Source organism: Felis catus, chromosome D2 (assembly GCF_018350175.1).
Source record: "Felis catus isolate Fca126 chromosome D2, F.catus_Fca126_mat1.0, whole genome shotgun sequence".
NCBI lineage: Eukaryota > Metazoa > Chordata > Mammalia > Carnivora > Felidae > Felis > Felis catus.
In genome coordinates, this window is record NC_058378.1 from 45,225,585 (window position 1) to 45,251,901 (window position 26,317).

General features: G+C 38.1%; 1 protein-coding gene and 1 long non-coding RNA gene across 9 annotated transcripts in view; one reads left to right on the forward strand and one right to left on the reverse strand.

Moving 5' to 3' along the window:
- Positions 1-26,317, forward strand: part of SHLD2 (shieldin complex subunit 2) — an 84,149-nt gene that overhangs the window by 36,281 nt on the left and 21,551 nt on the right. For all 8 annotated transcript variants that reach the window (XM_045040241.1, XM_045040242.1, XM_045040247.1 and 5 more), the window contains 4 exons: positions 12,036-13,571; positions 17,643-17,750; positions 24,043-24,237; positions 24,400-24,534. In XM_045040241.1, coding sequence (XP_044896176.1) covers positions 12,036-13,571; positions 17,643-17,750; positions 24,043-24,237; positions 24,400-24,534 — 1,974 coding nt within the window. The remainder of the gene's footprint in view (positions 1-12,035; positions 13,572-17,642; positions 17,751-24,042; positions 24,238-24,399; positions 24,535-26,317) is intronic.
- On the reverse strand, positions 11,262-24,875 carry LOC123380825. The gene is made up of 2 exons (XR_006587069.1): positions 24,794-24,875; positions 11,262-11,673 (listed from the first exon to the last, which is right to left on the reverse strand). It is a non-coding gene; the product is annotated as an uncharacterized LOC123380825 (long non-coding RNA).

Here is a 26,317-nt window from a genome sequence, read left to right on the forward strand (position 1 = left end):
TTGGACAAGTTAACGTCTTGCTGTCTGAGATGTTTTGTGGGAAGACTGGATCCAGAAGTTTTAGTACCATTGTCTGCTGCTTCATTACCCAGAACTTGACAGCCATAGGCCCCTTTTTCCCCTTAGTTACCAAACATATTAATTCTTTTCTCTACCTCATTTAATTCTTTGTTGTGAGATTCTCAAATGCATATTATAAGTTTTAGATACTATTCAACCTAATTTCCATTAGTATTTCATTACTTAAGAAGTCATAAAGGAAAACTGAACAGAATGTTTCCTTTCTCCCTTAAATAGTTCCTATTATTAAAATGTTTCTGATAAAATGTATCAGGAAGCACACTCTTCACTGCTAGAGCATTTATTCATGTAGTTGTGTGGTTCTTAACTTGGTGACTGTATAATTTATCTCTAAACCAGTGAAAAGGGAAACTGAATAGGACACCAGGATAGCATGCTTAACCTAGGACTCTTCTGGGCAAAGCCAAATGTCTGGCCACCACATTCTTATGGTAAAAAAGCAGCTAGATTAAGGTTTGCTTCCTGTTTAAATTCTTGGACTTGACCGGGAGAAGGGTGAATGCCTGGAATAGGGAGCGGGAAGGAGAAAGTCCTGCAGTGTTGCCGTATGACTAAGGACGCTCCCTGCACTCTGTGGACCTTCCGTGGCTATGGGCCCATGACAGACGCCTCACTTGAAGACCAGAGTGTTGCAAATTAAGTCAAGGTTATGCAAGGAGATTTAGGGAATCACTTGTCTGCTCACAGGTTTGTTTTAGTAGCTGTTAGTTTAGCTACAAGAATGAGTAATAGCTTTAAAAAAAAAAAAAAGAATGAGTAATAGCTTTAAACTTCAACTGCTTTTTTTTTTTTTTAGGACAAATACTGTATCTTTTAACCTTTCATAAGTGACCTAAAGTGTGGTACTGTTCTGTCATCTTAAATGGGAAATTCTGGTACTAGCATTTAGTAGCTATTGATGATTGTTTGGAGTAGAGTTCAGCATGAATGTACGTAATACATGGGTTATTAGTACTCCATGTCACTTCTTAGCACAATGACATAAGGTAACAAATTGGATTAATTAAATGAGGTTAAAGTGTAGAAAAGCTATTTTTTTTTTTTTTTTACTACCACTTGTATCAGTTACTATGGAGAACACATATTTTTCTGACATAGGAGGGGAAATGGTTTTTAACTTCAAGGTACATGGTGGTACATTGAGTACTGTATTTTAAAATATAGGGGTGTCTGGTGGGTCAGTAGGTTAAGTGTCCGAATTTGACTAAGGTCATAATCTCATAGTTCGTGAGTTCAAGCCCTGCATCGGGCTCTGTGCTGAGAGCTCAGAGCCTGAAGCCTGCTTCTGATTCTGTGTCTCCCTCTCTGTCCTTCCCCTGCTCATGTTGTCTCTCTCAAAAACAAATAAACATTAACAAAAAAATTTTTTTTAAATATAAAATTCTTCCATATACAATTTTCTATAGTCTCCTTGTTTTATATATCAGTATACTAAGGAAAAATATGATACTACATGTGTTCATGATTTTTAAAAATTTTATTTATTAAAATTTTTTTTTAATGTTTATTTTTGAGAGGGAGAGAGAGAGGGAGAGGGTCAGAGAGAGAGGGAGACACAGAATCTGAAGCAGGCTCCAAGCTCTGAGCTGTCAGCACAGAGCCCGATGCGGGACTTGAACTCATCATGAACCATGAGATCATGACCTGGGCCGAAGTCAGCCACTTAACCGACTGAGCCACCCAGGTTCCTCAATTTATTTAAAGTAATCTATACCTGTGCTGAGCAGAGTGCCGCAGCAGAAGTGTACTGGGCCCGTGAAGTAATATATACCCAATGTGGGGCTTGAACTCACAACCCTGAGATCAAGAGTTGCATGCTTTTCCACTGAAGAGCTGGGCACTCCCTCTTCATGATTTTTTTTTTTTTTAATGTTTATTTATTTTTGAGAGAGAGAGAGACAGAGCATGAGCAGGGGAGGGGCAGAGAGAGAGGAAGACACAGAATCTGAAGCAGGCTCTAGGCTCTGAGCTGTCAGCACAGAGCCCGGTGTAGGTCTTGAATCCACAAACCATGAGATCATGACCTGAGCTGAAGTCAGATGCTTAACCGGCTGAGCCACCCAGGCGCACCCCCCTTTGTGATTTTTAATGGCTGTGTATGGCTGTGGAGTTTGCCTTTGTATGGCTGTGCCATAATTTATTTAACAGACCTCAATGGATGCACATTTTCATCACTTTTTATTTTTATTTTTTTAATTTTTTTAATGTTTGTTTTTGAGAGAGGGAGAGAGAGGGAAAGAGAGAGAGCGAGCAAACGGGGGTGGGGGACAGAGAGAGAGGGAAACACAGAATCCAAAGCAGGCTCCAGGCTCTGAGCTGTCAGCACAGAGCTCAACGTGGGGCTCGAACCCATGAACCATGAGATCATGACCTGAGCTGAAGTCAGATGCTTAACCTACTGAGCCACTCAGACACCCTCTCACTTTCTCCTTTTTAACATTTTACACAATGCTGCTATGAATATCCTTGTAGCTAAATACGTGAGAGTGTATCTGATGTTTTTCCCTTTGGGTTAAACTCCTAGGAGTGCAATTGTGGGGCCAAAGGGATGCAGAATTTTAAGACTTTTAACATATATTGCCGTATTGTCCTCCAGAAAGGCTTTACTAGTTTAAACCCGTCAGTAGAAGTCATTTCCCTGTACCTTTGTATCCTTTAAATGAATCCCTGCTAGTTTGATAGGTAGTAATGTTTTCTCATTAATTTATACATTTTTCGTTCATGTTATTAGGAGGACAAAAGTTTTCTTTGTTTTTAACCACGTATTTTTTCTGTACTATGTCTCTGCTCATCTTCTGATCTAATTTTCTTATTATTTTGTGTGCCTGGGTGCACACATGCTTGCATAGCTCCTCATAAATTAAGGACAGTCATCCAAATATAATTTAAAACTTACTATTTTTTTCTATTTATATATATCTAGGGAAATGCAAATGAAACAGCAGTAAACTACCTCACAATACCCTTACTAGTACAATTATTTTTTCAGACGCTAACAAAGTTGTGTAAAGCTGGAACCCTCAGCTGTCCTGTGTGGCTTTATAAACTGTTCAGTTCTTTTGCAAATGACACAATAATACATTTTAAGAGCGGTAACAATGGACATGTCTTTGACCCAATAATCCCGCACCTGGGAGATTACCACAAGATAATAATTGAAACGTGATGGTCAATGCCCCAAATCATTTATTGCAGCAATGACTATAATAGTGACAAGTTAGAAACAAATTAATGAATTGGAGATTAATGGTTAACTAAATTAGATTCATCACTGAATTATTAAGCTAGCATTAAAAATGATTAGGAACATTATAGATTGACATACAACGGTGGCCATATAAAACCGTGGAAACAGAATACGAACTTATTTCAATTTTATAGTTACAACTATATAAAAATATACATAAAAAAACAAAACCTTGGAGGAAATACAATGGCTTGGTTTTTGTTTGTGTTACCAAGTGTGTGTGTATAGAGTGTCCAGGTTTTAAGACTAACATTTACTGAGTGAGTACTGTGTCCATCCCACAACAACACTGTAAGACAGGGATTGATGTTATTCTCATTTGACAGGTAAAGAAACTTGATTCCCATGTGACCTATAAAGAAATTTAACTTTTTGTGATAGATGTTTTCAAATATATATAAAAGTAGCAAGATGAACCCTGTGTAACGATCACCTAGCTTCTACAATTTCAAGTTTACATTTTTAGTAAAGTCATAGAATAGGGTTGTAACCCATATACCCTACTCTAAAACCCATGTTTCTCATTACAGTCCTGTCTTGACTCTTCATTTTGTCATTTGGTGCTATTGAATATCTATGATGCTTAGTGGTTTTGGTAAAATAGACGTAGAAAGGCATTATAACTGAAATTTATAGGTTGGTAATAAGATGGAGAAAGCACTCTCTTTAAACCACATATATTTTGTAATAAGCATTTTTAGTTGCAGTGTTCTGCAAAGACAAAACTTGCTGATACAGTTCATCCTGCTTTATAAATCTTTGACCCATTCATCAGACTCTGACCACTCTAAAGATAAAGGATTATGGTTGTATTGGTCTTTCTGACTGAAGTGGCCTTCTGCAGATTGAGAAATTGTGTAATTATTAACTACGGTAATGGATATGTACTTGCAAGTTTCATCTGGCATCTTAATGAGCTTTAACCCTCTGAGTACACCCAAAACATATCCTAGAATCATTGAAATTTATCGGTTGTCTATAACAACTCTCCAGTCTGTGTATTTTTGCTTTGATAAATATTTTGTTTCCCCTGCCCTCACCTAGGATGCCCACATCCCATTCCCCTGTTCACATACTCACAACTCCTGTAAATTACTGGATTTCATAGCAGCAGCCTTAGGTATAAAGACTTTGTAAAAAATTACTGTTTTTTTTTTTAAATTTTTTTTTAACGTTTATTTATTTTTGAGACAGGGAGAGACAGAGCATGAACGGGGGAGGGTCAGAGAGAGAGGGAGACACAGAATCTGAAACAGGCTCCAGGCTCCGAGCTGTCAGCACAGAGCCCAACGCGGGGCTCGAACTCATGGACCGCGAGATCATGACCTGAGCTGAAGTCGGACGCCCAACCGACTGAGCCACCCAGGCGCCCCAAAATTACTGTTTTTTAAATTAACAGGACCATACTTTCTAGTCCATTTTTTTTGGTGTGTGTGTGGGAAGTTCCACACTTGTGTTTTATAGAACTGATTCATTTCAGACATCTCTTTTCCCAGGAGGTCTTTTCTGAACTCTCAAGATGCCCTGTGTCACCTCTGTGCACTTCCCCATCCTCCCCTGTCTAGAGGGCACATAGAGCTCTAAATCTTGGGGACTTATGGCCTCATGGCCCTGTAACCATAAACCATACTAGAGTTGAGTCCAAGGACTGTGTAATCCAGGCTAGATATAAGGTCATTTAGTCAGATTTTCCCTTCAAGAAAGCTAAATAGAACGTTGCTTTTTTTTTTTTTTATCTACTGTGATTGTGTCAAATATAGTGAAACTAGAAATGTGTCTGATAATAAGGAGAGTGGTTGGTTAAATATAGATTGGTAAAGCATAATTGGATATTTAGTAGTTAAATGAAGGAGATTGGATGAAATTCTGCAGAGTTGTGTGGAGTGAAAAGAAGATGGTCCAAGGAAAAAGAAAGAAGAACCAGAGAGGTAGAAGAAACAGGAAAACATAGCATTCTAGAAACGAAGGAAAGAGAGTTTTATGATTGGAGTAGTCCTGTACTGTGAGTGCTTACTTGACAATTTGGACTTCACTGTTGTCTTAACAGAGATAAGAAATAGAAGTCTGTTTGCAGGACATTTAGGAGAAAAGGTTAAGAAGTAAGGACACAGAAGCAGTGAGTGTCTTAAACTCTCTGTAAAAACGTTCTGGAGATTAAAAACGTTCTGTAGCTGGTGTCTCTTGGGTAAGGCAACCAAAGCTGCTTTCCTGGGTCCTGTGCTGGAGTGGGGGCAAGGGGACTTGGGGGCTGTATTGTACTCCTTTTTTTTTTCCTGTATTTATTTAAATTTAGTTTCAAAATTTTGTCGTTAACTGTAGTCCAATGCAGATAATAGGCAGTCCTATTTTGGTTGGTAGCCCCCACCTTCTGCTTTCTAGGCACACCCCTGCATTTAATCCCATGGCAGTTCAGTGTCACTATTGTGAATTGTCATTTTATCTCTCTCATCAGACTATTAAAACTCCCTGTTGTTATCGCTGAGTTCCCACTACTTAGCATAATGTCTGGCACATAGTATTGAGTAGGTATTTGTTATGTGAATGACTGAATGAAGAAACCAACAATTATCTGTCTCTTAAGCACAAAGTAATTCCAATTTGATGCTCTCACAGAAAAAAAAAAAAGAATGTTTCAGGAAAGAGGGACTTAGAAACAGTTTCAAGTAGTAATAAGATAAGGATCAAATACTGACCTTTGGATTTAGCTATTAGAGGGCATTGGTTTTCATAGTAAAAAGTGTTCTAGCAAGATGCGTGGAGTAAGAGCTGTATTTAAGTGAGTTGAAGAATAAATGGGAAATAAGAACATAGAAACAAAATAGAAGTTTGCTTTTTTGTTTTGTTTTTTAAAGATTTGAGATTAAAGGGAAGAAACCATTGAAAGAAACCCAAAGATTTAAGAGAAGGGAGGTCATTATCATAGTAATTTTATACATTTTATTTGAAAATAAGTATTCTCACCTGCTTGTCAGTCTGTTTTATTGCTCCTTCTGCTTGATTTGAACACATCTTCACAACTCGAAGGTTTTTGCTCTGCTATTTGGGGGCCCCCTAGTGGCCAATCTGGATAATGATATATAAGTAGTAAATTGTTGATTGGTCCAACATATAAGTTATTCCTTACACAGGTTATTCTTTCTGTGGATTAGACAAGGGTGGGATATGTAGTTATGGTAATTAGTGATGCTTACTTCTCTTTTATTTGTCAAAACTTGACACCTAAACACTATAATTTTGTTTCTATGGTAATAATTCATTATTGTGAACCTTGAAAATTGCAGTGTATCTTTGTTTAGCTGCTAACACATTAATAACTGCCATCATTGTGCTCAATTCTTACTCTGCAATGTTAGATTTGGGTCCTTTGTTCTACAACTATTGGAACATCATATTCAGTTTGAAGATTGTAAAAGAAAAACCTGAATTACCAAGCAAAAAGGATTTAATTATTATGAAAATAATGCATATTCATTATTCATCACAATAAAACTTTTAAAATATAGAAAATATTTAAAAATCATCCTTAATATTGCTTCTCAATGTTTTTCTTTCTAGGATTTTTTAATATTAAAATATTTTTGAACAATATAAGGAACACCTCTTTAACCACACCACACTAAAAAACAAAAAACAAAAAAAAACATGTTCAGAACAGTTCAAGCCCTTTACTCTTTACCTGTTATATCCCCATTCCTCTCTCCCAAAGTTAACCACAATCCTGAATTTGGTGTTTTATACTCAGGCATATTTAAAAATGAATATATTGTAATTCAGTACAGAGAGTAGCTATACTTGTGGTGAACATAGCATAATGTATAAACTTGTCAAATCACTAAGTTGCATATCTGAAACTAATGTAACATTGTGTGTCAACTATACTCAAATTTTAAAAAATACAAAAAATATTCAATATATTGATACCAAAAGTTACATATTTTTCAAATTGTTTACTTCATTTAAAATTATATTTGTAAGATGTATCCATGCTGACCTATAACTGCTTTTTACTGCCATATAGTACAGTAATCTTTCTCTGGATATTCCACGATGTATCCATTCTCCTCTCCAAGGGCTTTTAGGTTCCAAATTTTTTTTGCTTATAAAGTATCCCATGATCATTCTCATACATGTTTTCTTGTATACGTATATATGACCAGAGTTCTCCAGGGCAGAAACTTGGAAGTGGAATTATTTGGTAGAATGCTAATTTCCTGTTCTACCTGCAGTGTGAGAGTTCCCCAATCTTAGGTATCTCTGCATAAACCTTTTTGCAGTCCTGTGGGTATGAAACAGTATTTCTTAAGAGCAACAACAAAGAGGGCCACCTGGGTTGAGTGGCCTACTCTTGATTTTGGCTCAGGTCATGATCTCAGGGTCGTTGGATAGAGCCCCGTGCATTGGGCTCTGTGCTGAGCATGGAGCCTGCTTGGGATCCTCTCTCTCTCTCCCTCTGCCCCTTTCCCTGCCTTGTGTTTGCTTGTGCACACGCCATGTGCGTGCTCTCTTCCTCTCTCTAAAATAAAATAGTAAAAAAAGCCAACACAGAAGTGAAGACTTGTGTTACAGGATATTTGAAACATACAAAAGGAGAGTGACTAATGCAGTGAGCCTCTGTGTGTTTCGTCATCCTGATCACACACGGCCCATCTTGCTTCATCTACACCCACCCTCCCTCTCCCTCCCAGTGTTCTAAAGGAATCTGAGATGTCACGCTGTCTTGCCTGCAGATACTCCTGCGTCTCTAGCACGTAACTCTTTCATACATAGCCTCGGTATCGTTATTCCACTAAAAACTAACAATAATCCCTTAATGTTATTAAACATTAGAGTTTCAGTTCCTCCAGCTGTCTTGTAATACAGGTATTTTTACATTTGTGTCTTCAAGTCAGAATCTGAATGAGGTCTGTACATTATAATTGATCTCAGTCTACAGATTCCCTCCATTCTCCCTTATGACATCTACCTTGCGATGTTAGCAGTCACTTATACTTATTGCCTAGAAAATCTGCTACTTCATCAGGAGTGGCAAAGTGGTGTGTTTCTGTCATTTCTTTTTTATTTGTTGGTTTATTAGCAGGATACCTCTGTAAAGAGAGATTTCTTCTCTTTAAATAGTTGGTCATCTTACAATACTGTTAGTAAAGAAAGGATAAAGTTTCTTTTCACTCACCAGCTTTTAAAACAATTGCTTAGTCACCAATACCCTCTCAAGGTGATCACTAAGTGAGCTTGTTTTAGTTATCTTTGTGAACTCATGGGCTTAAACATATTTGGTGATTTGGTGTGTTTCAACCTATTATGGTAATTATTCTTATTGGTTGCTCAACTTTGGACAGTGGGAACCTCTTTAAGTTGACTCCTGAGTTATTTTGACACCATCCTAGTAGTCTTTGCTAGTTTTACTGCTGCCTGGTGTGATGAGATATTTCAGGTTTCTTTTGTACTCTTCCTGCTGCAGACCTGGAATCAGCCATTTCTCTAAGGAGTGCTGGTTACGTAGCTACCATCTGCATAGCGCACACATTGATGTTTCCAGCTCATTGTAACATTGTTTACATAGATAGTTTAGGCAGGCTGAGCTATTCTTATCAAGGAATGGTGGGAACCCTCCTGGAATTTAAATTCCTAGATGCCAACCTGGGCCCACCTTGCAAGCAAGCCGTCTTTAATGACGGGAGTCTCAGGCCTTACTGTGTTACCTCTTTTCTGCACAGCTGACTATTAGACATTTTGTGGTGGTGGGGAGTACGTAGAAAGTGGGTTGAAGAGTCAGGAGTTCAGAGGAAAGGTTGTGATGGAGGTAAACTTGTGATAGTCATTCGTGTATAGAAGGTATTCAGAGCCTGAGGCTGAGTGAAGTCACTTCAAGAGTGAGCACAGAGAGGGATCCAAGGACAGGCCCCTGAGCAAGAAGTTTGGCAATGAGGAGGAGCTAGCAGAGGAGACTAAGAAGGAGCAACTGCTGAAATAGAATGAAGTGGAGTGGGAACCAAGAGAATGTAGTATCCCTAAAGCCAAATTAGTAGAGTGTTCAAGAAGGAAGGCATGGTCAGCAGTGTCAAATGCTGCTGATGGGCTGAGTGAGCTGAAGATAGAGAGTTGACTTATCATGGCAATGTGGAGGTTATTGGGGGCCTTGAAATGTGCTGTTTTAGTGGAGTGGTTTGGACCAAAGCTTGAGAGGAGTAGGTTTAAGAGAGAACAAGAGAAGAGGGAGTATAGACAATTCTCTCAAGGAATTTTGCTGAAGAAGGGAGCAGAATGGTACAACAGTTGGAGCAGCAAAGAAGGTGAGGAATAACAACATGAGAAGAAATGGTAGCATGTTTCTATGTGGATGGAGATGCTCCAGTACGGAGCAAAAAAATAACGTAGGAGCGAAGGGGAGAATTGTTGGAACCTGAGGAAACACCAGGGAATAAGATCTAATGTCTAAGTGAGGAAGAGATGGCCTTGCATCGAAGCATGGATGGTCCATCCATAGTAACAGGAAGGTGGGCACAGTATATAATATGACAGGGGTGGGTTGGTAGGAATGTTGTTGAGAGCTTGTAAATGGAGATGGTGGTAGCATGGTCACCAGCTGTACTCGAGGACTGGGGAAGAGATTCTGGAGACTTAGAGAATGAAGAGGTATGAAAGAGCTCCTTAGTGAGTGAGCAGATAGGGAAAGATAGATTCCTAGGTACCACCTGGAGGTTAGTGGTAATGAACTTAAAATGAGACTAGTTTTCAGATGAAGGTGTAATTTTTTTTTTCCTAGTTACTTCTAGCCCATGGGCTATAAGTGCAGAGTAGGTGGTGATTCAACCAGTGTTTGAGTTCAGCTGGGCAAATATCTTAGTGAGGAGAGCAGTAGAATTAGCGATGTGTGCTAGGGAGTGATTATAATAATGGACCATAGCGGCTGAGCTGGTTAAGGAGGGAAGTGAAGAATGAAGCTGTAAAAATGTGGTATGTATGATCAGTTGTAGATCCCGCACGTTCAGAAAGTTGTTGGAGTTGTGCATTTAGAGGGAGTGAGTAGGAAGATGGGAGAAGCTAGTCAAAGAGTTGAATGTTTAAAATTGAGTTTAGGGAAGGGTGTGCAGTTATTGATAATGGGAGGGTACATGACTATACGAATGGATAACTGGGGTAAGGTGGAGAATACAGTCAATGGAGGAGAAGAGGTCAAGGAGCCGAGAGGCCAGGGATCATCCACACTGATATTGAAATCATAAGAATTATAATTGGATAAATTATTAGATTTGGAAAAGGTGACAATGAGTGAATCTTCAAGGATAAGAGTGACGGGAGATTATAGTTGTCATTTCTTGATGGTTCCTCCTTCCTGTATACTTCCATACTTCTATATGGACTTTTCACGATTTGAAAACTTATCTTTTTACAAAGGACCCTATACTCTAATCAAAAGTCCTTAGTCATACCATGGTTTTTCATAACTCTGCCTGTTACTGATGCTGTTTCCTTTGTTTAAGTGCTCTTAGCCACGATGCTTGCTTTCCGTGGCTGCGTTCTTCCCTGGCTGATGGTCGTTTCCTGTTTATAGTCTATAGCATCCATTACATTATTTTGAGAATGTTAGTTTACACTCACTATTTTTCCCTCCTTTTTGTTTTTGTTTTTAATTTTATTTTAACTTTTTTATTTTAGAGAAAGAGAGTGTGTGAGTGGGGGAGAGGGGCAGAGGGAGAGAGAGAATCTCAAGAATCTCTACACTGAGTGTGGAGCCTGACACGGGTCAGTCCCACGACCCTGGGATCGTGACCTGAGCTGAAATCAAGAGTTGAACCCTCAGTCACTCAACCTACTAGGCCACCCAGGCACCCCTCCATTTTGTTTTTTTAAAACCAGGCTGACAGTTCCCTTAGGCCAAGAGCCTTATCTGTCTTTTTGTCCCTGGAGCACTGTGAAAGAGTTCTCAACAAACTCCAGGACTGGATCTCTTTAATAAGTTCCTTTTGAAAGTCAGTTATGATCAAGTAAATCATGGTACAATTCTTCATTTTTACCTTAATGAATAAGATGCTTTCTTAGATGTACTTATATCAGGTGCCACAGTTAATGAAAAAAGTTTAAATTATAACGAGTTTCTTTTATCCATGTATTACAAAATGACGACTCTTAATTCTTTGTATTTCAGAGTAGATTTAAAAATACAGAAGTAATTATTATGCTAACAGATTGGAGTGAGCATAGATGACAGTCACTTTTACATCTTGAAGAGAGCCTCAAGCCTCAGTTTTTTAATTTTCTCTCGCTTCCCGTTTGAACCTTCTATTTTGGTCTTGGGAACTGAGTTCACAGTTGAAGGAAGGAGGCCCCAAAGTTACTGAGATAGTCTATGGAGTAAAGAAAACAGGAAATTTAAAGGTGACTGTAGTACAATTAAACCAATGCTTTGTTTTTCCTTCTCTACTAACTTGTTGTTTAAATGTAATTAAACACCATTTGATGTCAGTGTACTTAGCTTTATTTTTTTTGTAGTCTTTTTTTAAGTATCCCTTTTAATGTATTAAAGAGTCTTCATGTGAGGATATTTTCTGGCTATTTTGATTTCCCTTTATGATTTCTTGTATATTTATGCCTTTCGTAATTTAATGGAATACCAAAATAAACAACCTTTATTAATTATGTTTTTGATGGCATATAATAAGTTAATATGTAAAAAATCTGACAAAATACTCATTTAAATTTTTTTCAGAAACTATGAGTGAAGGATCTCAAGTCCACATTTTTTGGGGTGCCCCAGGTGGTCCACTGAACATGACAATGTCACAGGAGCGAACTTCTTTAATATCCGATGATGACCCCTGGAAAAAAATTCAACTTTTATACAATCACCGTTCTTTACATCCAAGGGATGAAAAAGGCATGCACGAAACTCTTGAAGACTATCAAGTCCTAGAAGCTGTTGGCCCTCCAGATCTCCCTCGTGGTCGTTTTTTAACAAAGGCGATGAATGAACCTGTTCATGTGAAAGAAGACTTTACACATTGTATTTCTGAAACGGAGACTGGAAAATCCCAGAAGAGTCACCTCTTAGGGGTGAGTGATATAACTAGTTCTGATGTGCAAATACGTGAACTTAAGGGCAGAGTTCAGCATTTAACTGAAGGAGAAAAGTATCCAAAGCTTTTCGGTGACAATAAGAAAATCACAGATGAACAGCACAAAGATCAGTCAAATACATGTGGTCAAAACTTTCACAAAAATGTCTTTCAGTTAGATCATAAGCATGCCGCTGCACTGGATTTGGTCTGTGGTACAGAACACATTCATACAGGGCCGGGAGCTGTTGAAACAGAATGTGTGCCAACCGGACATTATGAGGGACAAAACCAGTGTCTAGGGTTCTTTTCCTTGAAGACGGAAGATAAGCCAAGGTCTGAACCTGTTAGAAGGGTCTCAGACCTTAAAATATCTACTGATACTGAATTTCTTAGTATAATGACTGCCAGCCAGGTTGTTCTTTTATCTCAGAGGAGGTATAAAGGACAAAATTCTAGAAATAAAGGGCCCATAAGTGTGGAGATTGAACCAAAGGCAAGTCATGGGGAAATAAGGATAACTGAAGATAATTTGATTCAGCCTAATAATGATTTTGCAGGAGATGAAAGTGGACAAAACCAAGCACATTCCCTTGAACTCTTCAGTCCTGTTTGTCCTGAAACAAAAAGTGGTGACACTCACGTGAAGCCTGATAAAGGTCTTGAAGAAAATATAGGATCTCAGGAACTTTTCAATTTTGAAGACAAGGTGCCCCCCAGTGATGTATGTATTGAGTCCTATTGCTCAGGAATACTGTGTTCCCAACTAAATACCTTCCACAAAAGTTCTACTAAAAGAAGTTGGACCTCTGAAGATAAATTGGGCCATTCCAAAGCTCTGTCTAAAGCCTTCCAACCATCCAAGAAAATTAAGTTGGTTTCTGATGCAAGAGATCCGACTGCAGCAGTGGGCCAGAGGCATGTGTCTAGTTTTAAGGGGATTAAAAAGACATCATTAATAAAAAATTGTGATTCTAAAGGTCGGAAGTATAATTGTTTAGTCATGGTATTATCTCCATGTCATGTGAAAGAAATAAACATAAAATCTGGGCCAAATTCTGGCTCTCAAGTGCCTTTAGCAACGATTGTGGTAACTGACCAATCAGAAATTAAGAAGAAGGTCGTTCTGTGGAGGACTGCAGCATTTTGGGCACTTACAGTGTTTCTTGGAGATATAATTTTGCTCACAGGTAAGGTCATCGTGGGATGGTGGTACCTTAAAGCTGTAGGCTTTTCCGCACTCCCACTTTTACCCCGCCTTTTTACCGTTTGCCTCTGTGGGAGCCAGCGTGGCCCAGCCCCTTCCAGCATCTGCTTTGGTCTCCTAACCATTGCCCTGTATCCTGTGCTTTGCTGTATCTGGGCCTGTGCTCTAGTCTGCTTTGTTCTGAACCTCCCTTCCACTCCTCTTTTACGAAGCCTTCCCTGGTCGCACCCCTCCTTCATTCGCTCTGTTAGCAATCAGGTCATATCATCAGGCTTGCTCTTTGTTTTCTTACGGCTTTGTCTGCGTGTGTCTTATTTTTAAGCCTTTTCTTTATATTAGCAGTCTTATGAAAGGACAGTGTTTCTACTCCTTACTCCCTGATAATGCTGTGCACATCGCATTCTTAGTGAGGGATCAGAGACAGATTTTCTGTTGTGTTTTTAATTACTAAAATTGTATTAATCACATTTGGAAATGTGGAAAGGAAGACCTTTTGATAGTAAACCAGCCTCATGTCACCACCGGTAATGTTTCGGAGAGTTACCGTCCCGTTCTTCTCCCTGTGCTCCTTAGAATGTGTATTCGTACGCAGAGGATGGTTGATGTTTATTGGGAACTTATTTTGTGTTTTAAACTTTGCATGTATGTCAACTCATTACAACAACTGTATGAAAAAGGTATGGATTATTATCCCCATTTTTTACTTTGAGGAAACTGAGACCCAGAAAAGTAAAGCCACTTACCCAGTTTCACACATCTAGGAAGTGGCAAAGCCGGGATTTCACCTAGACTCTGGAACCCATACTCTTACTATATACTTGTAATCATTAAGAACATTCTTTTTTTTTTTTTTTTAAATATAACTTATTGTCAAATTGGCTAACATACAGTATGTACAGTGTGCTCTTGGTTTTGGGGGTAGATTCTCATGATTCATCACTTACATACAACATCCAGTGCTCATCCCAACAGGTGCCCTCCCCACCTCCCCTGCCATCAACCCTCAGTTTGTCCTGTGTATTTAAGAGTCTCTTAGTGTTTGCCTCCCTCCCTCTCTGTTTGTAGCTATTTTTCCCCCCTCTTCCCTTCCCCTCCAGTCTTCTGTTAAGTCTCAAGTTCCACATATGAGTGAAAATATATGATATCTGTCTTTCTCTGACTGACTTATTTCACTTAGCATAATACCTTCCAAGGAACGGTTTTTACTTTGCTTCTTTTTCTGACATAAGAAATCTAACATTGTGTTACAGGTTCTTCATTAATTGAAAATAAATACACATTGTATTAGACCGGAGATACCAGTCATTTTAAGGATGAGTCCCAGACTGGGAGGAAACTGATTAAGCTCAATAACGTGTCTAAAGAAAGAATGTGGTAGAGAAGAAGAGTGGGTGAGCCTTAGAAGCTTGGAAAAAGAAAACATGAAGGCAATCATTAGTGGTTCCCACCTAATGGCTTGCTGGGGGAATGAGAGCCTTGGCTATTGTACATTAGGTGCATCAGGCTGTACATCAGGTGCAGCCTCTAATAAGGAGATAAACGTGGGCTATAACCCGTAGGCCCAGCACGGTCCCGTCCCACTGGCAATGTCATCTTATTCGTTGGCAAGGCGGTTCATCCAGCTCCCTCTGTTCTGATTCAGTGCTCACTGAGCTGCCCTTTGCTTATGATCTGGCTTCCCAGGTGTGAAACTGCCTACAAGGTGAGAATTGGCTGCCAATGTTGTTTCTGTGGCAATTAATGCCTCAGTGAAAATTAAAAAAAAAAAAAAATTATGTTCTGGTTTTTTTTGTTTGTCTCATGAACCTGTTTAATGTGAGCTTATGTTGCAGAGCTGAAATCTATTTTGGGGATGCTGACAAAATCAGATTCCCCAGACTATAAAGAGAGAGCTGAGCCCTGGACTGGTTATTTTACCAAGGCAATTACTGTCACTGTGTGGGCCCCATAGGAGGACTTTTCCTGGCAGATGGAAACTCAGACCTGCCATCTCTGTGTTTTCCCCTAGTGTCCATACGGTTGTTAGCAACTAGGTAACCTCCTGTTAAGTGACTTTACCGCTTTACTTAGCCATTTTCTCATTATAGGATATTTAGATGATTTCTATCAGCACCTTTAAAAATAATATCAGGGTTTTTTTTTCCCCCTCTTTTACCTTATTTCCTTAGTAAAGTAATCTAGTTCATCAATTTCTGAATAAGTTTCTTTTGTTTGTGCGGACAGATGGAAGCTTCATGGAAAACGGAGAAACCTATACTTTCCTAATTAGGTAGTAAAATTATATTTACATAGAAATTTGTAGGTAAAATCCTATTTTAATTAACAGCATCCAATTGTACATTATTATATCTCTATGTTGGATATCTCATACTATCTACTGATATACACCCCAAAACTGAAAATTTTCCCACAGCAGATGTATTCTAGATCATGTTCCATTCAGTAACACAGTTGACCTTTTGCCGTTAGACTTTCAGCAATAGAATGAAGAGATGCTGTAAGTAAGGATGGTCTACGGGAGACTGCTGACCAGAATTCAAAGAGGACCTTGGGCCCTATCTGTGGGAAACCACAGATTTTTAAGAACAAATAGGAGAGGCTCTAGGGCATATAAGTGAGAGGGAATCAGGACAGCCAGGAGGCAAGGGCTGGGCCATTGATTCCACTCCACCCTGTCACCAGTGATTAGCAAGTCACTAACCCAACATAGGTTTTACAACCTAGTTTTCCAAAGCCTGTCCTTGAAATTTCTTATTTGTTCCTTCCTGAAGAGCAGGCATCCTGATGGTCAGATTATGAAGAGTCTAAAATGCTGTCCTAGCTATTTCTGGCCAGGCAGAGGGGAGCTGAGTGTTTTTTAAACTAGTTAATGGATCACATTAATGTTCGTGAAAAATTACTCATTGGCCCTGGGGGACATGGATTGGAGGTGGGAAGGGGACCTACCAGGAGAGAAAGGAATGCATGATATAAAACAGTGCTGTCAAGGGCCGGCGGGGAGACTCACGGGCCAGTGTTCAGCAGGTGGGGGTTTGGAGACAGAAGGTGGGGAGGGAGAGGTAGACGTTCAGGATGACTTCACATTTTAATTTACCTGGCTAGCTCCACAGTGCCAACAAATGAGATGGGTAATGTGAGAAGAAAAGCAGGTTTGAGCAATTTTTGAATTTGGAGAGCCAATAGAATATCCAGTCAGGAATGTCCGTGAGGCAGTTGTGGATAAATGGGTAAGTGGGTTTGAAGCTGGGGAAAGTGTCTGGCTGTAAATTTGGAAGTGACTACTTGGAATGTGTGCATCCTTGTTTTTCTTCCTTATTATCTCAAAAATTGGCTACTATTAGGATATCTTTATACCTCTAGCATTTTATGCACTGTTTATATTCTTTTATGCACTGTTTATATTCTTCCAGAGATTGATATGTCTCTGTCTCTAACTTACAGTTTTGCTCTACTTGAAATTGTTTCTACCTGTTGGTATATTTAGTTCCACTTTATGATTCTTCTGTATCCATCTTAGATCATAGAGCTCTCTTTTTCCTATTGGAAAGTGTTCCTTACCTCCAAAATCTTTCACTTTTAACATCTGTAGATGAAGATTACCATGCTATTGAGGGGAAAATAATCCAAGTCCTTTAAGGATGTCATATATTCATATGTGTTTGTGGCAGAAGGGGTAAATGCATACTAATATTATTTACTCTGTTAAACACTACTGTTTTGGAGCCATTACTTTGCTTCCTGCCCCTAAATGATTTCCTTTTAATTTCTCAAAATAGACACTATAACATTTTTTTTTTTTTTTACATGAACGAAAGCCATTAAACCATTCTTTGTGGAGCAGTGAGCTTCCATATTGATAGTGTTCGAATATACAGAAGTAATTCTGTTGTTGCTATTTTATCATTTTGTGGCTTTAGGCAGATGATTTAACCCACTTGAACTTTAGTTGCCTGGCCTGTGAGAGATGTTAATAATATTTTGCTATGATTGGCAAGTTAACCACAGTGTGAAGGAATTTATGACATGATCAGAACTTTTGTTTCCCCCTGTCTAGATGTTACTGTTCATGAAGATCATTGGGTTGGTGAGACAGTACTACAATCAACTTTTACCAGTCAGTTATTAAATCTTGGGAGTTACCCGTCTGTCCAGTCTGAAGAATGTAAGACATGTTTTAAATGTAATCATTTCTTAGTATTCAAAAGTATATATACATATTAGAAAAAACAGTTAAAATAGTAATTTTACGAAATGTTTTCTAAACAGGTTAGCTGGACAGTATTGGTTTATTTTCTTTAGTAAGACTGAAAATAGAATTTATAAAAATAAAGTTGTACGTTGTAAATCATATTTGTTTTAAGAAATACTGGGGTTCAGTTTCCATTTTCTTACTTTTCTTAGAGTGTCCACATAGTGGTAGTTCTTAACCTTTTAGGGAGTCCTAGCTCTCTTAGAGAAGCTATGTGCCCTTTCTCCAGAAAAATAGACTTAGGTAGATAGACACAGAATTTTGCACATAACTCCAAATGGTTTCCTGGACCTCTAAAGTTCTCTGTTGCCAGGCTAAAGTTCTCTGTGGGGTTCCCCAGCCTCTGGTTAGGAACCCTTGAGGTCGTGAGAAAAGCCTGGGCCTCCCAGTCAGACAGTTGTGGTTTGAATCCTTGTTCTTCAGTCCAGCACTGCAAGGAAAGACTACCTTCCTTCTCTGACATCCATTTTCTCTTCTTTAAAATCAGCACTGAAGAGCCCAGAAGCTATCTTTTTCTCCAAGAAATAAAAAAAGAAAAAAAGAAAAGAAAAAAAGAAAACAAAGTAAGGGAGACAGTATAAACTGGTAATTATAGTCTCTGGAGTCAGAGCAAGATTTGAATCCTGGCCCTACCACTTGCACAGTCTGTGTCTTCCGGCAAGTTACTTAACCTCATTGTACCCTTGTTTCCTCATCTGTGAAATGGAAATTAAAATACATACGTAGCTTATAGGGTTGCTGAGAAGATTAAATGTGAGGTATTGAACCTGCATGTAATATATTGAACCATGAGGTATTGAACCTGCATGTAATATATAATAACAATACAGAAATATTAATGGGAGAAATAGTAAGCGAAATGTATCTGATGGAATACTGAAACAGTGTCATGGAAAGATAGCCATGAGTACATAAGAATACACTGATTTTACAAGAGATTAATTAGAATAACAAGAAAGTTGTGTGGCATGTATGGAAGGTACAGCATATTCCAACCTGTGAATAATAAGTATTCCCAAAGGAAGGCAGGGTAAGTAGAAGAGAGTAACAACAGTTAGAACAATAACAAAGGTGTTTGGAAAGGGTTAAGATTTCCCTGTTTCCGAGGGAAACTAGTCAGCAGACAATCAGCACTGACATGATCTCATAGAATAACTAAAGTTGAGTTCTTCACCTACCCGGTTTATATGTATGAAGTGTTGACGTTGTTTGAGGCACTGTGCACTGGGGGTACAGTGGTGAACAGTGTCCCCCTGGTGCCAGCCTTCGTGGCGCCAATGTCCCTGTGTGGCGGGCCGATAAGGAAGAACCTACGACATGAGGGTGATCATGAATGCTATGACGGAAACTAACAAAGGGCAGAGATGGGAATACCATAGATCTGGCTGCGAAGGGCTGCTCATGGAGCTGAATTAGGGAGTTAGGAAGTTACTGCAGTAGTCGAGGTTGAGAGATAATGGGTGGCCAGCAGAGATAAATAGAAATGGATGGATTTGAGATATAGCTTAGACCAGTTCTATAGAAGAAATAGAGAAAATTATTCAAAATTAGTTTAAAAATTATATAAAAATGTTGCCAGGCTCACATCGTTTCACAGGGGAATTCTACCAAGAGACCAGATAGTTCAGTGCTCTGAAAATTCTTCTAGAATATTGAAGAAGGAAACTTCCTAATTCCTTTTATAAAGTAGGACACTGACACCTAAACCAAAGAAAGACATTACAAATAAGAATACAGACTAGTATTGTACACGCATACAAAGTCTAAACAAAATATTAGTAAACCAAATCTAACACTACCTTAAAGAAATAATGACCAAGTGAGATTTTTTCCAGAAATGGAAAGATGTGTTTCAATATTAGAAGATCTAAGACTATCATATACCATATTAATAAATGGAAAGAAAAATTGTATGATTATCTCCATAAATATTGACAAAATTGAGCACCCCTTTATCATAAGAAGCTCTCCAGGAAATGGAGTTGAGGGATACTTTCTCCTTCAGGATCAATAAATATAATATCAATACAGTGGTAACAGTTACAATACAGTTGATACTGTGTCACTAAAACAGATGTATTTAGTCCTAATGCCAGTATCTTATTTAATGGAGAAACACTAGAGGCATTTCCACTAAAATCCGGAACAAGGTGAGGATGTCCACTATTTCTGCTGCTCGTTGCGCGTTATCACGATACTGGAGTTATCAACCAATACAACTAGACCAGCAGAGGTATCTGGATGGGTGAAGAAGAGTAAAAACTATACGTGCAAATGCTTTTGATAACATATCAGAAACACTCCAGGGAACCAAAGAATCAATTCAAACGATAAAGGAATTCAGTGGTGCAACAGGATACTAAAATTAATGTTGAAACCGTCACTAGCCTTCCATACACAAACACTGAACGGAGGACATGATGGTAGGGCAAAAGTCATTGGTGAAAGAAATAAAGAAGATACTTCGGAATACATTTAACAAGAAATTTTCAAAGCCTATATAAGGAAAAAAATTTAACCACTCCAGAAAGAAAGAAAGACAAGAAGAAATGGAAGCACAACATTCCCTGTTCCTGAATAAGGTGACTCAACAGTATAATGGTATCCGGTCTCCATAAGTGAATTTATAAATTCAGGGCCGTCTCAATAACAATATTGGGAAGCCATGCTATGGCATATACAACTTGATACTAACCTTCGTATGGAAAAACAAACATGCAGGAATATCCAGGAAAACATTCAAAAAGAGAAAGCACAAGGGACCATGCTTACGAGACAGGCATTAAACTGTAAAGCCTCTATAATTAAAACAGTGTGATACTGGTACATAAATAGACAAATCAACCCGTGGAATAGAACAGGAAGATCAGAATTAGACCTGTATACATATAATTTAGTATATGACAAAGATGTTATCTGAGATCACTGAGGTAAAGGTAAACTTTTTAATAAATGGTGGTGAGGCAACTGGGTAGCCATTTCGAAAAAAGACAAAATTAGAACAGTATCTCACACAAAATAGAAGAATAAACTCCAAATGGATTAAAAATCTAAATATAAAAAATATAACCATTCAGTTACTAGAAGGAAACATGGATGAATTTCTCTGTCATCTTGATGTAGGGAACACTTTCTTATTATTTCTCAGAATTCGGAAGCAGTTAAAGAAAAAAAAAGACAGATAAATTTGACTGTAGAAAAATAAAATTTTGGGGCGCCTGGGTGGCTCAGTCGGTTGAGCGTCCGACTTCAGCTCAGGTCACGATCTCACAGTCAGTGAGTTTGAGCCCTGTGTCGGGCTCTGGGCTGATGGCTCAGAGCCTGGAGCCTGCTTCCGATTCTGTGTCTCCCTCTCTCTCTGCCCCTCCCCCATTCATGCTCTGTCTCTCTCTGTCTCAAAAATAAATAAATGTTAAAAAAAAATTAAAAAAAAAAAGAAAAATAAAATTTTGCATGACCAGAAGCACCATTAACAAAGCCAAAAGACAATCGGCAGACTTGGAGAGAATATTTGCAACATACACCTAGACGAAAGGCTAATATTCCTAGTATAGGGAGAACTCTTACAAATTGAGTGACAAAGGACCTGATAGGAAAATGGGAAAAAGACCTGAGTCATTCAAATTAAAACTACACAGAAATTTTATTTCTTACTATCAGATTGGCAAAAATTTAAAAATATGATAACACATGCTGTTGATGAGGCTGTGGGAAAACAGGCCCTCTGACACATTGCTGGAGGCAATGAGAATTGCTGCAGTTTCTGGAGAGATATTTGGTGATACAAAATTACAAAGTACGTACGTACTCAGCTTTCAACCCAGCAAGCCTACTTGTAGGACTCTGTCCTAAAGATACAATTATAACAACATGAGGCAGTAATTGTAATTGCAAGAGGGAAAAATTGGAATGCCTGTACATAGCAGAATGGTTGATTAAATTGTGTTACATTTCCACAGTGGAATACTATGCAGAACTAAATTATTTTTATTATTATATTTTATTTAAAAATTAAAAAATTTTAAAAAATATTTATTTATTTTTGAGAGAGAGAGAGAGAGAGAGTGAGCATGAATGGGGGAGGGGCAGAGAGAGAGGGAGACACAGAATCTGAAGCAGCCTCCAGGCTCTGAGCTGTCAGCACAGAGCCTGACAAGGGGCTTGGACCCATGAACTGTGAGATCGTGACCTGAACCGAAGTCAGGTATTTAACTGACTGAGCCATCCAGGTGCCCCTTAAAAAAAAATTCTTTTTAACGTTTATTCAGTTTTGAGATAGAGACAGAGCATGAATGGGGAGGGGCAGAGAGGGAGACAGAATCATTCTTTGAGCTGTCAGCACAGAGCCCGATTTGGGGCTTGAACCCATGAACCGTGAAATCATGAGCTGAGCTGAAGTAGGATGCTTAACTGACTGAGCCACCCAGGTGCCCCATTATTTTTTCTTTTCTTTTCTTTTCTTTTCTTTTCTTTTCTTTTCTTTTCTTTTCTTTTCTTTTCTTTTCTTTCTTTTCATTTCATTTCATTTTTTAAAATTTTATTTTTGAGTAGACTTCACACCCAACATGGGGTTTGAACTCACGACCTTGAGGTTTAGAGTTGAATGTTCTACTGACTGAGTCAGCCAGATGCCCTGAATTATACACTTTAAAAAGGTGAATTTTATGCACGTGAATTATATCTCAACAAGGCTGTTATAAAAATACTATTCTGATAAAGATAATTTTATGCATGTGAGTTATATCTCAATAAGGCTATTATAAAAATATTATTCTGATAATGGATTTATACTTCATCAGACTGCCAGAGGCATCTATAATACATAAAGGAATACAGACCCCTTTCTCTTTACCTGGAGATATACCCCCTTCTCCAATTATTACCTAGAAAACTCCAGGACATTTTTCCAAAACCCAGCTCAAATATTTCTTCAATAAAGCCTCTTTCCACTTGCCTGGGCAGTTGATTTTGTGTGTTGTTAGAATGCTTCCATGTATCTCTTATACTCTAAGCCCTGTGTTTGTTCCTGACTGTCTCTAGGTTGATAATTCTTCTGTGCAGGTATAATGGCAGGTATACAGACAAGGTATATCTTTGTATCCCTAGAACCTGGCATGATGCCTGGCACACAGTGGATGGTCTTCTGATGAGTGAATGAATAATGAGGCTTTCGTGTGGCATAAGAAATACATTAGGAGGAGGGTGTTAAAGGGAGAAGGAAAGAAGAATTACTTTTTTTTTTTTTCTACTGAAATCGGCAAATAGACCCAACCTTCTAAAAAAGTACGTAAGTGCCTTTTGCTAAGATTGTATTTTGATCAACAATCCACCATATATTCAAATACACCTCCCTTTCCTTCAAGGAAATTAAATTTTAATCAGCAAACTTATCAATGTGTGCATTTTATTATATGTAAATGTATCTCAAAAAATGAGAAAAATTGAGACAAATAATTTAAACATAGGAGAAAAACATGTAAATGGCATAATGACCAAAGAACTAAATAACTGTTCTAATAATCAAGGGAATATGCCAGTGTAGCACATGCTCACATGCCACACGGGAGCTGGAGATAAAAACCCTCTAAGTTCAGGGGAAGAAGTCACTGAGAGCCTCTCCATAGTGTATTCTGTGTAGTATTTGGATAGGTTGAGAGGATGGCAGCATTGTAGCCAGGGACAATCGTAAGGACAGAGGCATAGAAGTGGGGAAAAGGAAGACATGTTCAGGGAGGGTCAGGTAGGTGACCCTTAAGAGCATTTCACGTGAGAAATTTAAGAGCCTTGAGGAAGAATAGCAGTGGTTGGGATGGTCGTGGAAGGTGTGAGCCAATCAGACTGCAGGGATTAGGGGACCGATTGGGTATAAGAGGGTAATGGAGGAGTAAAAAAAAAAAAAAAAAAGAAAAAAAAAAAAAAGAAATACTGGTCTTAGTTAATTGGTAGAAAAATGGAACCGAGAAGGGAACAGGGCAAGTTATTTCTGGAGATAGTAAATAATTCTAATTCCGTTGGTTAAAAATAATCAGGCTTATGTTTTGCATCTAAACATTTAAGAGTAAGTTACATATTTGTAGAAATGAAAGCGTGGTTTTTACACTTAATCACACTTTATAAGATAAAATGCATTTCTAAGAAAATACTGTGTTTTCAAGAAAATATAATTTTGCCATCTTTTCTGCATGTGTGTATTTTTCTTTCTTAGATTCCAAGATAGTCAGTGATGCTGTACTTCAAGACTTACTGGCATACGTGTCTTCAAAACATTCCTATCTCCGAGATCTTCCTCAGAGGCAGCCTCAGAGAGTGAGCAGTATAGAATTTGTAGAATTGGAGGAGCTGCAGCCGGACATGTTAGTCCATGCGGTGCTGAGGGTTGTTGATATCACTATACTGACAGGTAAACACTGGGGGCTCCTTCTCAATTTTAGGTTATAAAATAATTAAGATACAAGACTTTCTTAGGATATCATTTGGGTATCACGGTTGTATTTATCATGAGACATCAGAGTATGGTGTCACCTGTGAGAGAGTAATGCCAACTAAAATATTTCTTTTCCAGAGGCATTATACAGTTATAGAGGACAGAAGCAAAGGAAAGTTATGTTAACAGTGGAACAGGTCCAAGGTCAACATTATGTGCTTGTATTATGGGGTCCTGGAGCAGCCTGGTACCCTCAACTTCAAAGGAAAAAAGGTAAATACACCAAAAAACATTTAATTTATTTATAGTTAGGTAAATGATTAATGCTTATGAGCTTCAGATGAGGAACTTCTTAAGAGATTAAGAAGGTCTGTGTTTGAAATAGTAGGTGGTCATAATTGACTATTCTTCTTGAGATTTCTTCTGTTATAATTTTATACCTCCTGTAAGCAGTTTAGTGATCTGAAAAGTCCTCTATAGTTAATGGTGATAGAATAAAAGCTTCTACTTATTCCCAGGTATACTACTTTACCTTTTTAGCGAGGGTCTTATCTCCTTCAGGAAATGTTCTTTAAAATTGAATTTTGGAGAAGCTTCTACAGTTTTTATTCAGCCAAAGTACCCTGATAAATAAACTTCTCCCTGGTTATAAGGCAGATGTTAGGGGAGCTGCATTAACCCTTTCAAGTCTCAATGTTACTGTTTAATAAATGAGTGCATTCCAGCTTTTATACCAGTTGTTCTAAAAGCGCGGACTATTAGCCATCCATAGAATGTTCGTGTTTAAAATATGACCCACGATTCCATTTTCTTTAAAGCAGGACTTAATAATAATTTATGATGTATTTAATTAAATGGAATTGATGTTTCAAGAAAATGATGTATCTTCATTTTGATATTGTGAGATTCTTTAGTTGTAACAGTCAGAGATAGTTTAATTAGTGGCTTACCAGTCATTTTATCCTGCTAAATTAATCTACAGATTGATTAGGTGTGTGACTTTTTTTTTTTTTTTTTACCCCAAAGAGTTAATGCCTCTTCCCAAACTTCTACCTACAAAATAATTATCTAAGGATACGATCTGTCACATTCTCTCTTTTAATCATTAATAGCCCATAACCAAGATTTGAGATAAGTCTGACTTTTGACTTTCATGTTAGGATCAAACAGCAACAAATATTTGTTCAGTTGAGAAATCCGACAAACACGTGTCAGTGGTAGACCAGTCATCATTATTGACCATTATGTCAGAGCTGGGAACATGAGTCTAGTGCATGCAGGACAAAATGTAGGTCAAAGGTGTTATTCCATTGATAATGGAGCTGTAGCCAAGCACACTGCTCTGTGCTTAATGTGGATATTCTTTGAAAAGTAGTAGTTCTTTGGTTAATAGAAGAGACATTCCAGTTGTCTCTAGATAATTCTATGGTATTTAGGTTAATATTGAAAATTTGTGAGTCCAGGAATTAAGATACAGTTGTTCTTTGTTCATTCATTCATTTAGCATACTTTATTCATTCTTTATTCATTACCATCACTTTTAAGTTATGATATCCACCTCAATACCTCAAGATTATTCTTTTTAAAATAGGATAATACCAATTTTGAAGGATCATCTAAGTAAGTGATTCTCCCTTCAAAAATTGTTAGCATTTTATGTATTCATTTAGGATCTCTTGAAGCATTCTCTATATTAACCTCCACACTGGGCACTGGTTTCACTTGTTCCTGAGGATAACAAACTCACATGTAGGTGATATAATCAGAAATGACCGTCAGGTAGTTGTTACTGAATACTGGAGATCACAGAGGTGATGTTTTGGGGGAAGAATAATAAGAAATCCCAAATTCACATTCTTTTGAAATATGCATGGGAATTTGGGATGCCTCATATGTAGCAAGTGTTGATCACAGTCTAGGTCCTAATGAGTGTGGACTTCTTAGGGATAAGTGGGTACATAAAATAAGCTATTCAGAAGTGAATGGCATTCTCATGCAATATTCACTTGAAAGTATTTAATAGAAATCTAATACTTTAAAAATGTAACAAATTATA